The 19,666-nt window shown below is 43.8% G+C and overlaps 1 protein-coding gene across 1 annotated transcript in view; it reads left to right on the forward strand.

Annotated features, from left to right (window-relative positions):
* LOC137423806 (dedicator of cytokinesis protein 1) overlaps positions 1 to 19,666 on the forward strand; it is a 968,048-nt gene that overhangs the window by 773,110 nt on the left and 175,272 nt on the right. The window contains exons 45-49 of the mRNA XM_078773719.1: positions 3,504 to 3,680; positions 3,957 to 4,040; positions 5,840 to 5,977; positions 14,190 to 14,404; positions 17,100 to 17,226. Of these exons, the coding sequence (XP_078629845.1) occupies positions 3,504 to 3,680; positions 3,957 to 4,040; positions 5,840 to 5,977; positions 14,190 to 14,404; positions 17,100 to 17,226 (741 nt within the window). The remainder of the gene's footprint in view (positions 1 to 3,503; positions 3,681 to 3,956; positions 4,041 to 5,839; positions 5,978 to 14,189; positions 14,405 to 17,099; positions 17,227 to 19,666) is intronic.

A 19,666-nucleotide genomic window follows, 5' to 3' on the forward strand; every position in this document is an offset into this window, starting at 1 on the left:
GGGGTCGGTACTAAGTCCACTACTATTTGTAGCTGTGATGGAGGTGCTGGCTCAGACCGTAAAGGAGGGTTTACCGTGGGAGTTGTTGTATGCAGATGATCTGGTGTTGATTGCGGAAAGTATGGATGGACTGAAGGAAAAGATGAACAAGTGGAAGGAATGTATGGAGACAAAAGGTCTGAAGGTGAATATAGGAAAGACGAAGGTGATGGCAAGTGGTAAAGCATATGGTGATGTGGAAAGAACTGGGAAGTGGCCATGTGCTGTGTGCAGGAAGGGTGTCGGAGTGAACTCCATTCAATGTACAATGTGCGCTGAGTGGGTTCATCAAAAATGTAGTGGTCTGAGAGGTTAATTAACCAGTGTGGTAGCTACATTCAAATGTAAGGTGTGCACAGAGGGAGCTGCAGATGGAGGAAATGTTGAGTTGGATCTTGGAGACGGCGTGAAGCTGGAAGGTGTGAAAACATTTTGCTACCTCGGAGACATGCTGAATGGAGAAGGTGGATCAGACACGGCAACGGTTGCTGGAGTGAGATGTGCATGGAAGAAGTTTTGGGAACTGAGTGGCGTGCTGATGAAGAGGGGAGTGTCGTTGAAGCTGAAGGGAAAGGTGTATGCTGCATGTGTGAGAAGTGTTATGATTTATGGGAGCGAGACATGGGTCATGAATGTAGAGCAGCAACGAAGGCTGGAAAGGGTGGAAATGCGAATCGTTCGGTGGATGTGCGGTTTGTCGTTGAGAGAGAGGAAGACAAATGATGAATTGCAAAAGATGATGGGAATAGAGCCTGTGATTCATGCTGTAAAGAGGAACAGGTTGCGAGGGTTTGGTCATGTGTTGAGGAAGGATGAAAGTGACTGGTTGAGAAGAGCGATGGAAATGAATGTAGAAGGAAGTAGAGGATGGGGAAGATCGAGAAAGACTTGGCTAAAGATGGTGGAAGAAGAAATGCGGGCAAGGGGGTTAACAAGGAGAGATGCAGAAAATAGGGCAACATGGAGAAGATTGTCATGGGGACCGCAAGGCTAATCCCCGCTCTTGCAGGGAAAATGGCCTTAAAATGCATGTTGTTGTTGTTGTTGTTGTATATATATATACATCCCGACTATATATATATATATACAGTATATATATATATATATATATATACATATATATATATATATATATATATATATATAGATATATATATATATATATATATATATATATATATATATATATATATATATATATCCAGGTGCAGTGATGGTTAGAGCATCCACTCTCAGTCTAGTAGGTCGGTGGTTCAAACCCTGGCCTTGTCATAGCAAAGACTTTGTGAAAAAAATGGTCCGTGCCTCGTCATATCTTTGCTTGATGCTCAGAATTTAAGAGGACAGAGCACGGACAAAAATTGCTGTGAAGGCAATGGCAAAATGGCAAACCACCCAGTACAACCCGAGCCAAGACACTGCTTTTGCAGCTCCAACGCGCTGTAAAGAGTATGGTTGAGATATAAATATCATAATATCGGTGAAGAAAGAATTTGAGGCTTTGAAAGATCGTCCCTAAACATACAAACATCCAAAGAAGGGACTTCTTTGAAAACCATTGTATTTTAATAACTGTATACAAGTCAAATAGATCATTGATGTGGTGTAATTACTGTCACGATAATGCTACATAAATGGATCCTAAGTACCTGATTTGATTGCATCTCATTTCACCTCTTGTGCACATCAAAAGCAAAATCCACTCTGACAAGCAACCAATGGGACCGATTATAAAAAAATTTGTTCAATCAAAAGCTTCTGCCTCAAATTCAACACTATTTTAAAGATTTTGAATGGAATATTATTCCACACCCTAACTCCTTGCTTTCTGTCCATGACAAATGCAGTGATATATGTGTGTATGTACTGTTCACTGGTAATTCCCTGTGTGTTGCAAAAGGCGACAAACAGGGTTGGTGGCAGGAAGGGCATCCGGCCATAAAACATTGCTTCAAAAAGGGGACCAAGCCCGAAAAAGGCCAACCCCTGCTCTGCGGGGGAAAATGGCCTCTAAAGGTTGTCAGGTGCGATTTCATACCATCAAATAAAAACATTGCCTCAAACAGGGAACCATAATTGTCATGGGGCCCGCAAGGCTAACCCCCGCTCTCGTGGGGAAAATGGCCTTAAAACGATCATTCATTCATATTCTTTCATTCATTCATTCATTCATATACCATCAATGGTGAACCGCCATTAAGGTATCCCATTCAGCTATCACTGTACCTTAATGGGAGTGATAAGCACTGCCTGCCACACGGCACATTATCTCTGGTATCCACTCATTATATGGAATCGCCTGGTTGCGGCTGGGAGTAATCAATCTAAATATAATTTCAGTTCTCCAGCCTCTTAGCGCACGTAATGACGTCACCATCATGTACGTACGCTTAGCCTGTCAAGCTCTCAGAAGAACCATCCAACAGAGCATAATTTTGATCTTGCTCAATTTTCTTGCATAATCCAGACCTTAACCAAATTCTAATCGGTTTGTTCTAACTTTCACAACTCGCAGTGTTAGTGTGAGAAATTCCTGAGGATATCACGGAGACTCAATACCTCAGTGGGCTGTCACCGCGTAAGTGATGAGGTCCGTGGGTTCGACGCCCGGGTTGAGTCAGAATTTTTTCACACTAGCCCCACACAGGAATTTACTTCCTGTTTATTAAATTGTTAGATGAATTCATCTTCAATGCACTTTCACACACTTACATACACATACATACACTCACATCCGGGGTCTGCCTAGCAGGCATGTAAGACATCAGCCATTATAATGCTTGCAGTGTTAGTGTGAGAAATCTCTGGGGATATCCCGGAGACTCAAAAGCTCAGTGAGCTGTCACCGCGTAAGTGATGAGGTCCGTGGGTTCGAGGCCCAGGTTGAGTCAGAATCGTTTCACACTAGCCACACGCAGGAATTTACTTACTGTTTATTAAATATATGTATATGCATCCAGACCGTAGCCAAATTCCAATCGGTTTGTTCTTCTCACTTTCACAACGCATCCACCTCGTTTTATCATAATCCGTCCACGACATTTTGAAATATCATGGACTATATATTTTTTGGCCCTGTCGCTCAATGATGAAGAATCACTTAGAAAACTGAATTTTTTTTTATCGTATCCAGCTTCGGATCTGTATTTTTTGCAAAATCGAATAAACTCTTCCTCGTCACACGTCACACTCTTCCTCGTCACACTTCACACGTCACCTGTCCACCACGTTTCATTCAAATCCGCCGATAACTTTTTGAGATATCCTGCTCACAGATAGACAAACAGACAGGGGGGTAACAACCTCTTTCCACCTTCTGTGGTGGAGGTAATAAATAGCAAATAAATTCATTTTATTAAATTATTCTATGATCTTGACCTTATCCCAATCAGTTCCGATTGTTAAAATGCTTTCACATTTTGGAGGACCTCTCGCAGTTAACCACTGCACTCTGATTGTGCTAGATGGAATTGAGCCCTCTGGAGAATGCCATCTCCACAATGAGTGCTGCAAATTCAGAGCTTCAAGTTTTGCTGGAGCAGCATCAAGCCGATCCCAGGAGGCCACTCCATCCACTCGCTTTGCGGCTTAACGGAATGGTGGACCCAGCGGTAATGGGAGGCCTCAGCAATTACGAGAAGGTATGGGCATCGGGAGTACTTTAAACCTTGTGGTGTAAATTCAAAATGAACCCGTTTCATAAATATTACTTTGACGTTTCCCTTCCTCTGATTTTTGAAGAGCCAAGCAACTGTGTACTGATAATGAGTTTGCATTGCTTGTGAATTTAAGAGACGACCTACTGTAATGTCATTGCCAGCAGCGACCTTTAATATTAACGTCCATGTCATTCAATTGGAGCGATGTTTTTGACTTTAATGCATTAATTTGTATTAATGGGCTCCTTCAACCTGCAGGCTTTCTTCAATGAAAAATACGAGCTCGAACATCCTGAGGACAAGGTTAAAATTGAGAAGCTAAAGGACCTCATTGCTTGGCAGGTGAGGCTCCAATGATTTTGGGTGCCTTTTGCACCTGAGCATGGAACTGTCAGAACTAACAGGACGTGAACATTTGAGCTTCACGCGAGAAACAGACAGCATAGTGGAATTGACTCTGCTGGGATTAGCTCAAAGTGCGGCTAAAAATAAATACAAAGGTTTCCACATTGCACACATCTTTGAGTTGAGTCTATGATGCTATTTACACCAATTCAAAGAAATATGTTGGGCCAAGCAGTGCAGTAGTGCGCAAATTGTGTCTTGAAGGTTTTATAAAAGTACTGGGGTTGAAGTGGCATGGCACAGCAGAAATATTATAAGTGTACGTCAGGCAGGACTTTCTACGTCAGTGAGATGTCAATTCTGTGACAGAGATTTATGGAAATCTCTGAGGCCAAAGGTTTGGACTTTACCAACGTTTTTGACTGTATGCTCTCCATTTCGTATGACAGAAGTCTCCAGATGCTTTAACCATTACGCCGCCAGACTCGGTGGCATACTGGTTTGAGCGTTTGCATCGAGTCTGGGCGGTCAGTGTCATCCTTCCTGGCTGTCATGCCAAAACTTTTTTTTAAATGATACCTGCTGCTTTCCTGGTTGATGCTCGACATTTAATAGGACTAATACACCCACCCCCTATGGAAGTGGCAGGAAAGGTCATGTTTTTACCTCTGTGGGGTATATAGATTCCAATAGATCTACGCTCAGGTGTGTTCTACCGTGGTGAACGGGATAAGCATAGAATCCCTCAAGGATGTCGAAATTCCACCAAATTTCTTTCAGTTTCCTGTTAAACAGTAGTCGCGACTGTTTCAAAGGGTAATCATTTGTGTTTGTGGTTTGTAATATTTTTGGTTCCGGAAGGAGTGCCACCACGAAATGCCACTATAAGCTATTTATACACTTTAACATGGCGTTTGCCCAAGAAGGAAAACCCCCTTGGGAAGGGGGGATATTATTCGTATTAATATTGTTTTCTAATAACATTAATATTATGCCATTATCATTGGTGTTGTTATTACTTTTGCTATTAAAAGCCGCCTTGGAAAAAATGCCACGATAAGCTATCTTAACATGGATTTTGCCCAAGACAGAAAATACCCTTGGGGAGGGTGACAAATTAATTCGCTACAACCCCCATTGTGTGACCCTTCGGCCACCTGTCAATTTTGGTTGTGATTGGATAAGTTACGACTGAATGTATTGCAGTCAAAAAAGCAGTCATACAGACAAACAGACACCAAATCGTGTACTTTGGTGTGATGATAGAGCATGGTTATAGGTTGGCAACCATTGGGCAGGCACGATGGACCTAATGGCCTCATGCGTTGAAGTTTCTTGTAAGATAACTTATTTATTATAATTATTAACCCTGGCGTTAACTTAACGGTTAAGCTTGGCTGGCTTAAGATCTTAGGGTCTTGAGTGTGAGCCCCTGTCGTACTGTTAAATAACACAAGGTGGGTTGAATCAGCCTGTCATCCTTCCGAGGTTGGCAAAATGAGTACCAGCTTACTGGAAACAGGGGGCACTGCATCAGTGGAACAGTGCTCCCAGCGATGATGCATCCAGCAGCCACAGGCTGCATACGCAATTGTAATTGTAAGTATTATTATTATTTTTATTTATTATTATTATTATTCTTATTATATAACCAAACCAAGTTGCAAAAAGCCAGCAAAGTCGTTATCGAATAGGTCAGGGTCGTCGGTGGTCGTTCTTGTACATGGCATCCATTCCAATACATGGAGCATAACAGATTTTTCTTTTGGAGGAGCTGTTTTGTTTTTGTTTTACAGATTCCTTTCCTCGAAGTGGGAGTGCGTTTGCATGGTAAACGAGTATCGGCTGATCTGCGCCCTTTCCACGACCGCCTCACCATCTGCTTCGCGGAGCTCAAAGGGAAGGTCGAGCGGCAGTATGGTGTCCGAATCCTGGTGAGAGCAACACCCTCTGTTTCTATGGAGATATACACAAGTGATTATGCTGTCCGCACAATGTGATTGCATCCATTTGATGAAACCTTGATTTGTCCTTATCTCTGCAGGTACAAAGCACATTACAGAGGAACACAGATTTTGTTTTTGTTTTTGTCCTCTTTCACTTTTTTTTTCTTTTTTTTTTTGTATACAAGATCGAGGCTCGTGAAAGAGCGAACATTAATCACACAAAAAGTGAAACCGACACATAAAACAAAAAAAACAAGGGGAGCGGTAGACAAGATGGGGAAAGACGGGGAAGGACACAAACACAACATTTGAGAGCAGGGACATCGGGAGAAATGTGGGAGGGGGAGGGCTTGGGGGGAGGTGGGAGAGGTATAAAACATATGAACACTGCAAGGACTTCCAGGAAAGAAGTTGGAATTTCCCCCCAAAAAAAAAAAAGTGTATCTGGGGTGAATTAGCGGGGGTAGAAAAGATCAAGGTTTTGGATGGGGGAAGATAAGAGATGGTGGTGAACAGGTGTTTTAAAGACCTGGAGGGAGGAGTGGGATTGAAGGGGGTGGGGGAGTTTGTTCCAGAGGCGGGAGAAAAGGGGAATGAAAGAGTGAAGGTGAGCAGAGAGCCTAGCTTTTGGCAGTTTAACCATAAGAGGGTTGCTGGCAGATCTTGTGCGACCTGTAGGAATATTTGGGGGACAGAGCACAGAGAGAGCTGGTGGAGCAAGGCCGGAGAGGAGTCGGTAGAAGACAGAAAGACCACCAACCTGCCTGCGGTGAGTGAGTGAAAGGCCCTCGGAGTTAGCTTCATCGCAGGAGATTCCAATGATTCTGAAAGCTTTGGTTTCAACAGCGTGAAGCCGAGCTAGGTGTGAGGCAGGAGCACCAGCCCAGAGAGGGGAACAGTATTCCATTGAGCTGCGGATGAAAGCCTTGTATGTGGTGAGGAGCTCAGGTGTGCCAAGGAAGGACTTCGCACGATGGAGGATGCCCAGTCGGTGACTGGCTTTGGAGGCCAGCTTGGAAATGTGGTTTTCCCAAGAAAGATCATGGCAGATAGTGAGACCCAAAAGCTTGAGCGACAGAATTTCTTGGAGAGGATTGTTGAGAAAGTAGATGGGAGGGTTTTCCAGTTGGTCCTTTCGGAGAGACATTGTAAGAGTGTGAGATTTGTCAGGATTGAAAGACATGTTCCACTTGTTTGCCCAGTCTGTGATTTTGTCCAGGTCAGCAGAGAGCGAGGAGGCTGCAGACTGTCGACCTGAGGGATGAGGAATGGAGTGGCAGATAGTGGAGTCATCAGCAAAGAGATAGAGAGGATTTTCCAGAGAGTCGGAGAGATCATTGATGAAGACCAGAAATAGTACAGGGCCCAGAACACTACCTTGGGGAACTCCTGCCAGAACAGGAAGGGGAGATGAGAGAAATCCATTCAGGGCCCTACGTTGCCGATGACCAGAGAGGACGTCCGCAAGCCATGAGTGGAGATTTCCTTGGATACCATCGGAGGAGAGTTTGGTGAGCAGAGCTGGGTGCCAGACCGTATCGAACGCACGTGATATGTCAAGGGAGACAGCTCTGATTTCCTGTTTGGCTGTGAGGACCTCCATCCATTGTTGAGACAGCAGTAGCAACATGTCCAGAGTAGAATGACCTGGTCTGAATCCAAATTGATGATAAGAGATCAAGCCATTGGAGAAGAGGAAGGATTTGATATCCGTAATGGATTTGGATTTGATACATTGTTTTCACATGCAGCACAAGTTTGCGAGGATTGGGGGGGGGGGGGGCACGGCTGTGCCGCTGATGCAGCACCCCCTGTAGGTTAGGGCAGGAATTTGTAATTTGTTCAGGGTGCCGGCGATAGCTCACCTACTCATCGGGAAGAACACCCTGGGATCTTTAACAAGTGATTATGCTGTCCGCACAATGTGATTGCATCCATTTGATGAAACCTTGATTTGTCCTTATCTCTGCAGGTACAAAGCACATTACAGAGGAACACAGATTTTGTTTTTGTTTTTGTCCTCTTTCACTTTTTTTTTCTTTTTTTTTTTGTATACAAGATCGAGGCTCGTGAAAGAGCGAACATTCATCACACAAAAAGTGAAACCGACACATAAAACAAAAAAAACAAGGGGAGCGGTAGACAAGATGGGGAAAGAGGGGGAAGGACACAAACACAACATTTGAGAGCAGGGACATCGGGAGAAATGTGGGAGGGGGAGGGCTTGGGGGGAGGTGGGAGAGGTATAAAACATATGAACACTGCAAGGACTTCCAGGAAAGAAGTTGGAATTTCCAAAAAAAAAAAAAATAGTGTATCTGGGGTGAATTAGCGGGGGTAGAAAAGATCAAGGTTTTGGATGGGGGAAGATAAGAGATGGTGGTGAACAGCTGTTTTAAAGACCTGGAGGGAGGAGTGGGATTGAAGGGGGTGGGGGAGTTTGTTCCAGAGGCGGGAGAAAAGGGGAATGAAAGAGTGAAGGTGAGCAGAGAGCCTAGCTTTTGGCAGTTTAACCATAAGAGGGTTGCAGGCAGATCTTGTGCGACCTGTAGGAATATTTGGGGGACAGAGCACAGAGAGAGCTGGTGGAGCAAGGCCGGAGAGGAGTCGGTAGAAGACAGAAAGACCACCAACCTGCCTGCGGTGAGTGAGTGAAAGGCCCTCGGAGTTAGCTTCATCGCAGGAGATTCCAATGATTCTGAAAGCTTTGGTTTCAACAGCGTGAAGCCGAGCTCGGTGTGAGGCAGGAGCACCAGCCCAGAGAGGGGAACAGTATTCCATTGAGCTGCGGATGAAAGCCTTGTATGTGGTGAGGAGCTCAGGTGTGCCAAGGAAGGACTTCACACGACGTAGGATGCCCAGTCGGCGACTGGCTTTGGAGGCCAGCTTGGAAATGTGGTTTTCCCAAGAAAGATCATGGCAGATAGTGAGACCCAAAAGCTTGAGCGACAGAATTTCTTGGAGAGGATTGTTGAGAAAGTAGATGGGAGGGTTTTCCAGTTGGTCCTTTCGGAGAGACATTGTCAGAGTGTGCGATTTGTCAGGATTGAAAGACATGTTCCACTTGTTTGCCCAGTCTGTGATTTTGTCCAGGTCAGCAGAGAGCGAGGAGGCTGCAGACTGTCGACCTGAGGGATGAGGAATGGAGTGGCAGATAGTGGAGTCATCAGCAAAGAGATAGAGAGGATTTTCCAGAGAGTCGGAGAGATCATTGATGAAGACCAGAAATAGTACAGGGCCCAGAACACTACCTTGGGGAACTCCTGCCAGAACAGGAAGGGGAGATGAGAGAAATCCATTCAGGGCCCTACGTTGCCGATGACCACAGAGGACGTCCGCAAGCCATGAGTGGAGATTTCCATGGATACCATCGGAGGAGAGTTTGGTGAGCAGAGCTGGGTGCCAGACCGTATCGAACGCACGTGATATGTCAAGGGAGACAGCTCTGATTTCCTGTTTGGCAGTGAGGACCTCCATCCATTGTTGAGACAGCAGTAGCAACATGTCCAGAGTAGAATGACCTGGTCTGAATCCAAATTGATGATCAGAGATCAAGCCATTGGAGAAGAGGAAGGATTTGATATCCGTAATTAGTCTAGTAGGAAGACTAGGTCCCCCTGCACCCCCGGAGATATACTTCTAATCAGTGTTTCTAGATTGGAAAAAATGTGTAGAAAATGACTAGCTATGGCCCCAAGCTGAAAAAATGTCCCACATACCATTTTTATGCAAATTACTGCTGCAAATTTTATGCAAAATTATGCAAATTTTATGCAAATTTTTGATGAGGAGTAGAGTTGAGGGGTCTTTGAGGGCTTCATCGAGGTGCTCTCGGTTGCAAGACTGGGTCATTCTGAGAAGCACAGCAGGGTCAGAGATCATGATGTTCTCCTCCTCAGTGAATCTCTCCATCAACAGCCTCTCCATTGCCTCACACACTGTTTTGAGGCAAAAGAGGGACTTTGCGTAGGCCTTTCCACTGAGAACACCTTTGAGAGATCCACTTGTTACTAGTTGTGCCTCAAAGAGAATCTCTGCATATCCAGAACCACGCATCTTGTGTCCAGTGAGCATCCCGATGTAGTTCATGGATGTGTGGAAGGGTCCAATCGTTACTACATGACTAGCAAATTCATTTGGCCAGCGCCAGATGATGGGAAGGGCTTTCATGCAGACACCCAGATCAAATGTATTCAGGACCCATCTCTGACCCACCTCAGCAGTTGCTGCCTCGGAACGCTTCAGTAGCTCACGAACAACTGCGTTGTCTGTGATCGGTCTGTGCCTGGTGCCTGCATGGCATGGCAATGGCCTGCAGCCTGTGCCTGGGCGAGGGGGTTTCACCTCTGCAACTGGTTCTCCCCCACCCAGCAAATCAACAGTCGACTACTGCACGCCTATCCACCAACCGATCACAGACAACGCAGTTGTTCGTGAGCTACTGAAGCGTTCCGAGGCAGCAACTGCTGAGGTGGGTCAGAGATGGGTCCTGAATACATTTGATCTGGGTGTCTGCATGAAAGCCCTTCCCATCATCTGGCGCTGGCCAAATGAATTTGCTAGTCATGTAGTAACGATTGGACCCTTCCACACATCCATGAACTACATCGGGATGCTCACTGGACACAAGATGCGTGGTTCTGGATATGCAGAGATTCTCTTTGAGGCACAACTAGTAACAAGTGGATCTCTCAAAGGTGTTCTCAGTGGAAAGGCCTACGCAAAGTCCCTCTTTTGCCTCAAAACAGTGTGTGAGGCAATGGAGAGGCTGTTGATGGAGAGATTCACTGAGGAGGAGAACATCATGATCTCTGACCCTGCTGTGCTTCTCAGAATGACCCAGTCTTGCAACCGAGAGCACCTCGATGAAGCCCTCAAAGACCCCTCAACTCTACTCCTCATCAAAAATTTGCATAAAATTTGCATAATTTTGCATAAAATTTGCAGCAGTAATTTGCATAAAAATGGTATGTGGGACATTTTTTCAGCTTGGGGCCATAGCTAGTCATTTTCTACACATTTTTTCCAATCTAGAAACACTGATTAGAAGTATATCTCCGGGGGGTGCAGGGGGACCTAGTCTTCCTACTAGACTAAATGGATTTGGATTTGATACATTGTTTTCACATGCAGCACAAGTCTGCGAGGATTGGGGGGGGGGGGGCACGGCTGTGCCGCTGATGCAGCACCCCCTGTAGGTTAGGGCAGGAATTTGTAATTTGTTCAGGGTGCCGGCGATAGCTCACCTACTCATCGGGAAGAACACCCTGGGATCTTTAACATCCACCAACTAATGCCAGCAGACAGCACTCCCATTTAACGTCCATCCGAGGGACGGCAGACATTGATGCCTTGCCCTGCCTGCGAGACACCAGGATGACAGTTTGTAGTTGGGCCAACATTCGATCCCAGGCTAAATGGCTCAGAGGAAAGTGTGCAAACCTCTTGGCCATCCTACCATCACTTAAGAGTGATGTATAAAAATTTCGTAGCCATTACAGTTGCATGTTTTACTAAAAGGAAATATAATAACCTGTCTGGAACAGTGTTTGTCTGTCCGTCCAGTGTATGTATATATGTCCCTCACAAACATCCACCAATCAGAGCTGAGGATCCAGTCACATGACAGGGGGACAGAATTTAGTAACCATTACAGTTGCATATTTTACTAAAAGGAAATATAACAAGTATAGATAAATTAAAAGTACACCGCCCCCATGCCAAATAAATAACATAACATATCCTCCAGTGCACGGCCTTTTCACCCAGCGATGCCACCCAGCCATGCCACCCTGCAGCACATACATATGGTATTGGGAGGGAGAGATGTACAATACGTGATTGATTAATTGCATAATTAAAATATACAAATAATAATCGTAAAGTAATTAATTTCTTAATCAATTGGCTAATAGCATACCGAAACCACCAGTGTTTCATCCAAAGCTGTAACTTTTTGAAAATTAATTAAAGTTAATTCATCGAAAAAAATTAATGAATCGATTCTTTCATTTAAAAAAAAAAAAAAAACACCTTTAGAGGCCATTTTTCCCCGCAAGCGGGGGTTGGCCTTTTTCGGGAACTGTGGTTGTTGTTGTTTTTCGGTCCCCTTTTTGAAGCAATGTTTTACGGCCGGATGCCCTTCCTGACGCCAACCCTTTTTGCCGCCTTTAACGACAAGCAGGGAATTACCAGTGAACTGGTACTCAATTTGCCGACCTCGGAAGGATGACAGGCTGAGTCAACCCCCCTGGCGTTAATTCAGCGATTGACCGGGATTCGAACCCAGGATCCTAGGATCCTAAGCCGGCACCCTAGCCGCTAGCCCAACACCAGGGATTCTTTCATTAATCAATGAAAAATTAATTGATTAAATGCTTAATCAATAAATCAAAAATATCCTTTATAGCCAAATCACTTGGTCACTGTTGTGTTCCAGATGACAAAGAAAATAAATAAGTCCTTAATAAATCGATAATAATTAAATAATGAATCAATTAATTGATTAATCAAAAAGTAAAATAAAAAGGTTTTTTGCCAAAGCACTTTCTCACTATTGTGCCCAAATTACAGCTTTCTAGCTCAAAGGATGGCTGAGATATCGCCCGGACAAACAAACACGAAAACAAACAAACAGTGTGAAAACTGAGTACTCCCTTTGAGCACATGTCATCGCCAGGCCCCCTTAGGTGCCTGACGATGATGTCATGCAGGGCCTGGAGATGGAATAGGAAGGAGCGGTGTACAATAATCTTATGTGGAATGGTTTAGGGTCCCAGAAGGTGTCGTAGTGTAGGTAGAAGGTTTCAAAAATTCCTCAATACAATTATTATTTAGAAATGCGATCGACACGGACCTTGCTCCCGAATCCAGTGAACAGATGAGGACGGTTCGCTCGTTTGATAATATCTCAATACCATCGTGATTTAACATTTTATTTTGATATATTAATGCCGTAGTATTAATTTGTGATTCGAATGATGAATGATGCTGTTTGGAATGAAAATATCGAGCTATTGAGTTTAAAGCAGAATGAGGAAATTATGGAAAGGTGACATTCGCGGATTCCCCATTTGCAGTTTCGCCATTGACTGGATATTACAACATTCTGGCGGGGTACGTTTTTTGTCCAAGTCCTTCACGAACCTGCTGTCAACGGTGGTGGCACAGGAATGTGGAATTTATGGGGAAAAAATTTAATACTTCCATTATTTGCTAACTGGTAGCCCCACTCAGGTCATACTATGTTCTTCGACTGATGGATTAAATGAGCTCGCCTACACGGTTGTTAGACTATTGGTCTTGTTTTTACAACTAATTGTGATATTTTAATTGTCATATTAGCACAAAAGGTAGTCATGGTAGCAATTGTCATAGTTTAATTTTGATTGTCATCGTAGTACAAGAGGTCAACGTTTTGTTTGATTCTCTTTCAATCTATCGGGTGTAGCGTTGAATGTCTTTCATTCATCGAGGTGGGTTCTACAGCCATTTTCCAATTTTTCCAATGTTTTTTTTAATTGCTGAAACGTTTCTGGTGTGCTAAGCACTCTGCAATGCAAACATCATGTCCAAAAAGGCAACATTCCTGGGCCTATCGATATTCTGTTAGCGCACCCATGACACGACGACATGCTGACAAAGCTTTGATCAACGTGTTCGAGCATGGCTTTGGTTGAGAAGCCAACAGAATAACGCTGTGACGAGTAATTAGAAGACACACATTCGCAGACATGCAGCAAATATTGAAAAATATGAGACATAGTCGTGGCTATATCGACGCAGACTCTATTTACACCACATCCTATTGTAGAGGACACCCCAGGACCTCAATGCAATTGGTGTCGACTGGCAGTGTGTGCTTGTGAGGTTTGGTTTCGGGTTTTTATTTAACCTCTTTGTTCGCTTTTGTGAACATTTCAACATTAAAATGCCACATTGAAGAATAGCAGCCTCACAAATGCCTTGGACCCGAAAGATCTTGTTTGTAAATGTCTGCCACAGCCACAGTACATGATTGCAAAGTGTTTTTTAAACATTTTAATTATTCTCACAATGGAGGGACCCCTCTCCCGGATTTACCAAGCCATATTGCTGTCAATGACCGGTAATTAGCAAATCCATCATACTTGGAAAACTGGTGAATTTGTTGTACTGGCAATGTCCTCATGCCAATAAGCGCCGGTGATGTCTGTGGTAGCCCCACCTTGAGGACAAGAGGGGAGGAGCACGGCAATCGAAGGTGCTCTCTTTCTGCTTCCCGTCTCCGGGGACCTCGCAATCGCCTTCATCTCCAGCCACCATGACTTCTACAGCTGCCTCCTCTCCGGCTGCTCAGATTCCAAGCAAGGCCTCTCACAGCACCCCTTTGTCCAGTCCTGGTCCGCCCGTGATGCCGAAGCCACGGTCAGAGTCGTAAGTGCACAGCCACAAGCACAATAGCAACATCTATGCATTGTTCATGGGGAAAATTGATTTCTGAGGTTGTGTTTTAGTACATTTTTTCGATCATTCCATTGTTTGTTCCCAAAGCTTTTTTTGTCATTTTGAGGCAATGTGCTGCTATGTAATGACTTAATAATGGCTGTTGTTGTGTGAAGCGGGAGTGAGTCCAACCAACATGGAAAGTGACACTATGCAATTCACTCTACATGCTATTTGAAAGGCAGGATGTATAGAAATCTAGCAATATGGTATTATGATAAAAAGTAATAAATAAGTAAATAACGAAATTAAAAAAACTTAAAATATTGAAGTAAAAAAAATAAAAAATAACTAGAACAGGCAAAATGGCCGCCATACCACATGACTGATGACATCATCATCTTCTTCTTCTATATATATATATAAAAGAAAGTTTTTGTTTGTTTGTTTTTTGTTTGTTTGTCTGCATGCGCTAATCTCCTGAACGGTGAAAGATAGGAGGAAACCTCTGAAACAAAAAATGTTGGGACGGGCCCCGGGAAGGTTATAGGCTAGGTGGTGAGGCCAGTCGAGGCCGCCTCGGCTGGGCTGGGCCCATTTCGCAATAAATCTTCTTCTTCTTTAAAAATTCTCTTGAAGTACAACTTATGCACTTAATAGGAATATCTGACTGATTGCAACACATACTTTCAAAATTCTCTCTCGCGGGGCCCAGCAGAAGAAAGAACAAGAAATTGTTGAGCACTAACTGATACTGGGCTCGCGTCAGACCTATGTACAGAAGATTAAATTCATTCAAAAAGAACCCGGGCAATGCCGGGTGCATTCAGATAGTTTTCTATAAATTTTCCTTAACGATAGTCGATCATTTTGGTTTGGTTCAGTTAAGCGGTTCATTAGATATAGATTTTTCAATTTTTATTCCTTAATTCCAAGGTGCCCGCCATACCATATGACTGGTGATGTCGTTGTTTGCAAAAAAAAAATCCTCATGTGCTGTCAATCATTCATATGGAGTTTCAGATTGATCCGTTGAGTGGTTCTGGAGATATGGATTTTCAAATATTCTTTCCTTAAATCCAAGATGGCCACCATACCAAGTGACCGATGACATTATATTTTATAAATATTTTTCCCACATCAGCAGTTGATAATATGTATGACATTTTGCATTGATCCGTTAAGAGGTACTCCGGAAAAGATTATTTTATTTTTTGCTTAAATTCAAGTTGGTGGCCAAACCACATGACTGATGATGTCATAGTTTGCAAATATTTTCCCCCATCAGAATGTAAACGTGTTTCAAGTTTCGTATCGATCGCATAAGCGGGTTCGGAGAAGTGGATTTTTTGTTTTATTCTTAAATCCAAACCAATGGCCACCAAACCACGTGATCGATGACGCTTTTTTTCACAACCTTTTATACCCATGGTTAATCAGTCATATTTTTAAAAATTTCACATTGATCCGTTTATCAGTTCTGGAGAAGAAGATGTTTAAAATTTATGACATCATAGGCAATGGCAGCCAATGTAAGTCAAAATTTCTAAAACAAAATTCATGAAGCACTAAGTTAAATTGGTATCTATAGTGAGTTAAAGTTTCGTAGAGCTAGCTATAACACTTTTCTCGGAATAGTCTCCACAAAATGTGTGAGAATAATGACCCTTACAGGAACAATAGGCTTCCAGTGGGAACCTCGTGTGTGTAGGTTCTGTGAAAAAAAGCAAATACTCCCGTACTACTCCCATAGTCCATGATATTCTCAATGGACATAGTCCATAAAACCCAGGGCAGAGAGTTGGTGAATTTTAGAGCTCATGAACCTTCCTACATGATAGGGATGATATCCAAAAAACACTAGTACCAAAATTTTAAAGTACTTTCTTTCTTGCCAATAATTATTTGTGGTTCAAATATTCTCAGGGTCCAGATTACTTTGCTTTAGCTTGCATAATCGGTTCCAAGGGCCGAGAAATTTGGAAGCTGAGCTAACCACATTCTCTCAGACAAATATGATCCACAAGAAGTTAGAGCCAGCTTCTTCTTCCCCTTCTTTTCCAAGGGCTCATCTATATAATAATACCGTAAGGACTCGACTTTGTTATCCCTTTTACGCCGCACCCAGTGACCCGATGCCCACAGCACTAATGGATTTACGATCTACGAACCGCGCTCTTTGTTTATCACGTACAGCCATACTCGAAAAATCTGAATTAGCCGACGTTGGGGCCCAAAAGCATCCGATTAACTGCCGATACGACGCCATCTTACGACGCCATCGTATTGGCATCTGCTGGGCGAAGGCGAAGCAAGCCGTCTGCTGATTGAACAGGCGAAGGCGAAAGCAAGCCGTCCGCTGAGTGGACAATCCAGAGCATGCATTTGTGCCGGTGTCGGCGATCGTTGTTCATATATACACTCTTCATTCTCATCTTTCTTCCTAACTCTTACTCGGAAAAGCAAATCCCCTATGCCATCCATAATGGTACACTCTATCCATACACCACATCCTCCCTTCCGTGGATGTTCCACGGGTTTCGGCTAGTATTAAATATTGATCATTGTCTGACTGTGAAGGGCTGTTTTTATATAGAATGTCATAAGCGCTGTTGGAGGACCAGAAATGGATGCCCATTCACCATTGAAAATCCATGAAAAACCTCAATTTATTTCCCCCCTCTAGGGTTTTTGGAACTCTCAGGAAGCTCTCTCTCAGCGCTGTGTTGGTTGGGGATCAAAGCTCTGCTTGCCGTAACTCCGGATCGGACCAAGATGTGCAGAAAACGAGCACAAGTGGAGCAACATCCAAGGTATAATTTTTGTTATTCTTATTGTTTCTGAGTAAAAATAGAAAATCCTCAAAACGAAACTCGAGGGGGAAAAGGCATTCTTGAGTCGTTGTCGTGATTTCATCTTCTCCGCCGATCTTCTCAAATATGTTTTCCCGGTCATTTTTGTTGCATTTTTTTACTGTTATTTTGTTGTGTTTACTGTGTGCTTCTGGTTTGGTTTGGTTTTAAAATTTGTGCCAACCAGCGAGTGTTCATCAGACTTTTCGTATCGAGCTCTCTGAGGCCTATAACCTTTTCCTCGTTTGTGTCCGCGATGATTTTTATTATTTTCTCTCTTTTACCTTCAGTCTTTTTATTTTCACCACAATCCCTTTACCACTCCTTCAATTCCTCCCAATTATACCCTCTGTTTAATGTCTTAAAATTAATAATTAAAAAATCCTTCTGACCACACACCACCCACGATCACGTGTTGTCTCTTCCCTCCCCTCCTCCTCCATTTTTCTGATTCACCTTTCCATTCATCGTGCACCACCACGATCTGTTTCAACCTTTTTCTTTCAATCTACCCTTCTTTTACCTAACTTAAAAAAAAAAAAATCAAAACAAGTCCTTTCTACCATACTAACCAACTGCTAAAATACACCTCCACGATCCTTCGAGCTATGCTCCACCTGACTTGTTAATCTGGTTGTATTGGGGTTTCTCCTTCTTTTTGAACCTCAGTCTACATCATCCTCCCAACCTCCCTATCCTTGTTTCGGTGAATACCCAGATGGTGTTTTGAAATGTTTCAACGTCCTCTTTCTCCCATGTTGAATTCTCCATTATATTATAATACACTCCTCTTGTTCTTCGAAAGGCTGCTTTCAAATCGATATTTCAAACATTCTGCTTCTAAAAATTCAAATTCTTACGCCTCTTACTTTCTCCAAACTCTTAACTCACCTCTATTTAACCCCTCCTCTAACTTTTTTTAACGTATCTCTGACTTGAAAATCTCAAGAACCCCAGTTTGCATTGGCTGTTTCCATTTCATTCATCGTTCCTTTTGTCCATCTTCAATGTCAAACCCTTCCCTGTCTGTTCCCTCCTGCACTTCTACTTTCCCGTATCCTACCAACCCTATGCCTTGCCAGCGTCCCATTCCATGCCTGTACTCCCTTCTACCCCATTCCATCACAACCTTCCCCCGATCTATCCCCTTCAAAAATTCCCTCCCTCTCCATGCTTCTTCCTTTTCAAACCTCCTTTCTCTTGCCAATTCACCCCACCACCTCCAATCTACCTCCTCCTAACTCCTCCCCTGTTATACCTCCTCCTTACCCCTCCCATCTTGCCACTCACTGTGCATTTGCTCACTGTGCACTGTGCCATTGCTTCTCTCATCATCTCCCCTCCCTCTAAAAGCTTCGTCGTCACCCCTCTCAAAAGCACCTCCGACACCATTCTCCCTCAAATCTCCCCCCAAACCCTTCTTTCTTAAATCTCTCCCTCACCCCCATCTCCTTCAAATCTCCACATTCATTCTCCTTTTCGAAGTTGTCCCCTCACACATACACAAAGCTGCCCGATCCCCATACCCTCGCTTCTTCCAACTCATTCATTCAAATCCTCCAATCTTCTACTGCCCTCCTCCCATGTTGAATTCCCTCTCGTATTACTCCTCACTGTGCCTCATCTCATCACCACCTAGCCTTTTGTATCCCTTCCTCCCTTCCTACCCTCTCTCCTAGTTCTTCTGCAATCTCCTACACACTGTCAACAGCTCTCCCTACCAAACCCTCTCCTCCCTCGTCTTACCGTCCCTCTCCCTTCTCTTATACCCGATACATCCCCTCCACCTTCCTTAATAGTGTGGACCTCAAATATCCAGGGCCTTCACTCTAACCTGACAGATCTCTCCATCCACATTGCATCTGATAAACCAGACATAATCTCCTTAACAGAAACCTTTGTCCTTCAACACATCCCTGACTCCTTAATATCTCTCCCTGGTTACTCCATCCTCCGGTATAATAGACCTGAGTCTTGTCCTGGTGGTGGGGTTGCTATCTTTATCAAAACTCTGTTCCTCACTCTCCATGCACTGCCCTCACTCCACCACACGCCCAGCAGTACCTCTGGCTACAGCTTCTCCTCCTCTCCCACCTTTTGTTCATATGTGTGTTGTATCGTCCTACAAACAGTGATGACACCATCTACACTTCGCTTGCTGACAACATGGACCAACTTCTATCCATTCATTCCAACTCTCTCTTTGTCATATGTGATGATTTCAATTGTCATGCCAGCTGGCCGGGTGTGGTTACATCTCGCACCAGCCACGGCACCTCTGCAAAGGATTTCTGCGACTCATTTGGGACTAACACAATCTGTAAACTTCCCAACCCGGATCTCAGTTAATGGTACATCATCTCTTCTGGGTTTGGTTACGACCAATTTCCCTGCAAATGTC

The sequence above is a fragment of the Myxine glutinosa genome, chromosome 3 (assembly GCF_964187855.1).
Source record: "Myxine glutinosa chromosome 3, kmMyxGlut1.1, whole genome shotgun sequence".
Taxonomy (NCBI): Eukaryota; Metazoa; Chordata; class Myxini; order Myxiniformes; family Myxinidae; genus Myxine; species Myxine glutinosa.